General features: G+C 43.4%; 1 protein-coding gene and 1 long non-coding RNA gene across 2 annotated transcripts in view; both read right to left on the bottom strand.

The window, feature by feature from the left end:
* LOC103521935 (centaurin-gamma-1A) overlaps positions 1-4,325 on the bottom strand; it is a gene marked incomplete at both ends in the record, with an annotated part of 9,881 nt that extends 5,556 nt beyond the window's left edge. The window contains one exon of the mRNA XM_008487039.1: positions 4,184-4,325. Within this exon, the coding sequence (XP_008485261.1) occupies positions 4,184-4,325 (142 nt within the window). The remainder of the gene's footprint in view (positions 1-4,183) is intronic.
* On the bottom strand, positions 2,308-3,011 carry LOC113472581. Its single transcript, XR_003394829.1, has 2 exons — positions 2,883-3,011; positions 2,308-2,475 (listed from the first exon to the last, which is right to left on the bottom strand). It is a non-coding gene; the product is annotated as an uncharacterized LOC113472581 (long non-coding RNA).
* Positions 4,326-4,683: the final 358 nt, after the last annotated feature.

Below are 4,683 nucleotides of genomic sequence, written 5' to 3'. Positions count from 1 at the left end.
CCGTCCGCGCGCGGATCATTCAACCAACTACCGCAACGGCCAACGGGGTACTGTTGCAGGCATCCGTTTCAGCGATCGGCCGAACTGTTCTACTCGAGGTCATATTAGATCGATCTTTCTTTTTTCTAATAACTATCATAACAATATCTCCACTGTGGGCTTCTATCCCGAGGGGGGAGCTTGGGGGGTCGGTAGAGGGGGGGCGGGAGGCGGCTAGTCGCGCGTAGGACAGGCAGGACTTGCCCTCGTGGTCCAGTGTGCGGGGGTTACCGCCATACTGTGGAGAAGAGAGAGAAATGACTCGTTAGAATAGGTGGTCAAAGTTAGGACCATGTCTACAGTCTCAAGTTGACGTTTTTTCCCCATTATTATTATTATTTCAAGACGTTTGATAGAGGGAACATTAACTGCTAAGGTCTTATCGTCCCGAAATCGAAGAGAGAAGAAAGACGGGATTTGGTATTGTTATAAGTAGGGCCATCGACTTTAATAAACGCCCTATGTCACTGCGACCTAATTAGATCTTTTGTGACATATGAGCAAGACGGGATAGGAGAAAGCCAGCCGTTCCGAGACCGAAAATTATCCGTTTAGGATAAAATCCGCCCCGGACGGGAATCGAACCCGCGGCCTAGCGCTCACAAGGCAGGCGCGCTACCAATCAAGCTAACTAGGCTGGCTAAAAGTGTGTCCTTGAACACAGACTCCTAGAAGTCCTAACCCAGTGTGATTATCACGTAGTTACTTACCCATAGTAATAGCTGGGTGATGGGTAAGCTGCCCATAGCACAGGCCAGATGTAGAGGGGTTCTCAAATCTCGAGGACTAACTGTAGAATTCACATCATCTGGAGTAGAATGACATAGGGCTAGGACTAATTGTTGCATATCACATCTGAGAAACAGAGAAGAACATTTAAGAATTGATGAGAAATCACAAGAGAGGTCATTGAATTTACACTGAATTCCCTCAGAGATGTATCAAATATTGCAGTATAATATTATTTGATTTACCTGTCTAGCTTCCTGTCTACCTGCCTCGGTAGCGTAGTGGTCAAGACGCTTGCCTGGTAAACAGGAGGGCGTGGGTTCGATCCCAGCGGCGTGGGTTCGATCCCAGCCGAGGCATGGAATTTTATCCTCATTTATTTGAGACTTTGACCACATAATAATGGAGCTCTAAGGGTTAGGTGGTAGAAAACGCCTCCGGCGTTAACCTCGCCTAGTGGTTACCTTCCACTCAAGAGTCTATTATTATTATTACTAAGCTGGTCTACTCCCTGTTTAAAGTACACCAGCCACCTATTCATACCTTTGTGTTGAAGCAAAATCTCGACCACACCGGGTTGTGAACCCAGGACCGCGCAATGTAGGGCGGTCAGTTTGTACCTCTCCTGTTCACTACTAAATGGTGACAGTGTGGTTTGTACGTTCAAGTTGGCCCCGCATTCGATCAATTTGGACACGAGTCGGACTAGACCTGAAATGAGAAAATAAAGGCCGCCTATTACTAATTGAACGATGTTAGTTTGTTCGTTCGTTTGTTTTGTTTTTTTTTTTGTTTTTTTTTTGTTTTTTTTTTTGGGGGGGGGGGGGGCGGAAATTTTAGGGGGAGGGGAGACCAACTCATGAGGGAAAAAGGTGTATTATAGATTAGTTCTTTACGTAATATTTGATAAAAGAGTCCTTCCCTTATGGGGACGCTATATAGACTCGAGAATGCAGGAGGTTAAACCTAGTAGTCACTTGCGTTGCCCAAGGTGACATGACGTAAAACCGGAACGGGTCCATAGCCTTCAGGGCACAAAGGATCTCCAGAGGTACTAAACCATGGACAGGGAAGTGGACAAGTAGTTTTGTCACAAACAGGGCAAAAGTTTTCTTTGGATATAAACCATGGGAGGGCAATGAAAAGTCTTTTGTTATAAACCGATCAAAGTAAAGTAAGGGATCCGTCGCCAAGCTAAGGGGGCCCCACCTAAAATAGGACTTGCCTATACAAGCCAAGAGCTTGCCGACCGAAGGAGGGATTAGGACTCATTTTCCTGGCGAGCACGGGCAGTAAATATACTCATGTCATTCATCCAGCTCAAGGGGTCTCACTCGGGACACATGTGCCCCCAAACACCTATGTACCCCACAGCACTGTATGCACAGCAGGAGGCCCAGATTTAAGCTCTAATAGGGGACCTAGCCAACTAGCCATAAATAAAATATAAATATGTACTCACGGCCATTCATCCAGCTCAAGGGATCTCACTCGGGAGACATGTGCCCCCAAACACCGATGTACCCCACAGCACTGTATGCACAACAGGAGGCCCAGATTCAGCGAGGCCCAAGTGGGTCCCGCCTCGGCGCAATCCGCACAGGTTAGGTTGCCCGGGACTCGGGACCGTATTGATTGGAGGGAGGCTGTCTCTACGGAGCTTTGCAAACGGGACTTGCCGTTCCCTTTGTTGAGGATTTCGTTGCCCTGGGGAGAGAAAACGGGATAATGTTTACTGAGGGATTGGTTTATACACATTTGTAGAGTTAGGCTCCTTTCACATCTAGACTGCAAATTGTAGCACACTGCGAATTGACGAATAGACGGCAGTAGTTTTAGGTTGAAGCCTACATATTATAAGCCGCCTGTTCACATTGTGCTCCACACTGCAATGCAAAAATGTCGTACATAGACTACATTATACAGTCGAACTACACAGTTTAAACTTGACGAGGACAATACAAATAGGTTTGCCTATTCACACCGAGACCACAGTTTTTTTTCCAGATCAATATTAAACGTGAACGTAATGGGATTTCAGTTTTCATTTTCACACGGACTAGTGGTAGATGGGTCAATGGACTTCTAAGAGGTAAATAGTAATTTATGTTTACCTGTAGAGAGCTGAGTATTTGCTGTTGAATAGCGGCTATCCAGTCATCTCTCTCTTCTGAATTGGCCGCCTCAAATTGCCACTGCTTGTTATCTAGAGATACAATGAGGAGCTCAAAGCTATCCGAATCTGAAATTGAGAAAGACAGAGGAAACTTTGACCTTAGGGGGGAAAACACTGGGATTAGACCAAATTTAAATTTGACAATCCTGCCATTGAAACATAAAAATAGTCCCCGGAAAACCAAAGCAAGATACAGACACCCGTATTTATGAACTTCTTGCTCTCAAGTCAGACTGAGGTAAATTTGGTAAAATCAGATGTTTGGAGTTGATGCTTCAGTGGAACTTGAAAGCCAGTATTCTGTTCATAAATATGGGTTTGCTTCCTCAGGTTTCCAAAGCAAGGACAAGGACTTGCCTCGGTGGTGTAGTGGTCAAGGCGCTCTACTGGTAAACAGGAGGGTGTGGGTTCAACCCCGCCGAGGTATGGAATTTTATCCTTAATACATGATACGAGGGTTACTCTCACTGATTGCATCTGTGTGGGGAAGAAAATAAACGGATTAGTGACACGGAGTACTGGGTTCGATACCCGAAACGAAATGATTTTATTCCTCTTTTGAAGTCCCATAACAGAAGCAATGAAGAACCATGAGAGAAACAATCAATAAAATTTATTGACAGATTGCCCAAGAACGATTTAGAATTACATTTTAACAAAAATTGTTAAAATTGACGGGGTCAGCGTTTTTCGTCAGCCTCTCAATCTGCCCTAATTTGTTATTTTGTTTCTTGTACCTCTTTGTAAATATTGTAAAGTTCTAATAAAGAGTTATATAATAATAATAATAATGATTTTATTCCTCTTTTGAAGTCCCATAACAGAAGCAATGAAGAACCATGAGGGAAACAATCAATAAAATTTATTGACAGATTGCCCAAGAACGATTTAGAATTACATTTTAACAAAAATTGTTAAAGATGTTGTATGACAATCTCATAATAATAGGTCTTCTTGTTCTTCTTTTTTCGCCTTTTCCCGTGTTCAGACGGGGTCAGCGTTTTTCGTCAGCCTCTCAATCAGCCCTATCTAAGGTGATTGCTTTGGGCTGACATTTGGTTTTGGCTACAAATTTTACGAGTGGATGCCCTTCGCACTCAACCTTTGCTATTTCTTTAGCAAGGGAAATTCAGGCTGGTATACGCCCTGTTTATAGTTCCCCAGCCAGACTAAGTTGGTCTACTCCCTGTTTAACGTCCCCCCAGCTAGATATCTTCAAAGTATCCACTAAATATTTACCTTGGGTGCCCACTAGGATGATGGGTATTTCGGCCGCGTTCCTATAGTGCGACATTTTGGTATAGTAGTTGTAGATTGCATTGAAACTGGCCTCGTTCTCGAGGCTGAACACAAAGATGACCGCATCGATCCACAGCGTAAACTGGAAACAGAAAATAGAAATGGAAATAAATACCAAAGTTCGTTAACTTTTAAGAATATACATTGAAATAAATCCCCTATTGAAAATTAATAAATTATAATACCTAGTTTTTTTTAGGAGAAAGCTAGCCACCCGCGACCTAGCGCTTAACTTTTAAAAGGCAGTCGCGACAGATATTGAAGTCCAAATAGGTAAACTCAAACTAGGTTGGTTGAGGATAATATGGATCGACCAGGATTACTACAACGATGTGAAATAATTTATATTCGCCATAGATTTCACTTGTCTTTTTCCGCACAGACGATAATATATTAGGAGGTAGTAAAGCCTAATCTAAATCGCTAACAGAGAAGAAGAC

The sequence above is a fragment of the Diaphorina citri genome, unplaced genomic scaffold, assembly GCF_000475195.1.
Source record: "Diaphorina citri unplaced genomic scaffold, Diaci psyllid genome assembly version 1.1 scaffold6308, whole genome shotgun sequence".
In the NCBI taxonomy this organism is placed as follows: domain Eukaryota; kingdom Metazoa; phylum Arthropoda; class Insecta; order Hemiptera; family Psyllidae; genus Diaphorina; species Diaphorina citri.
Note: the sequence above shows the minus strand (reverse complement) of the source record. Positions and strands in the feature narration are given on the sequence as shown.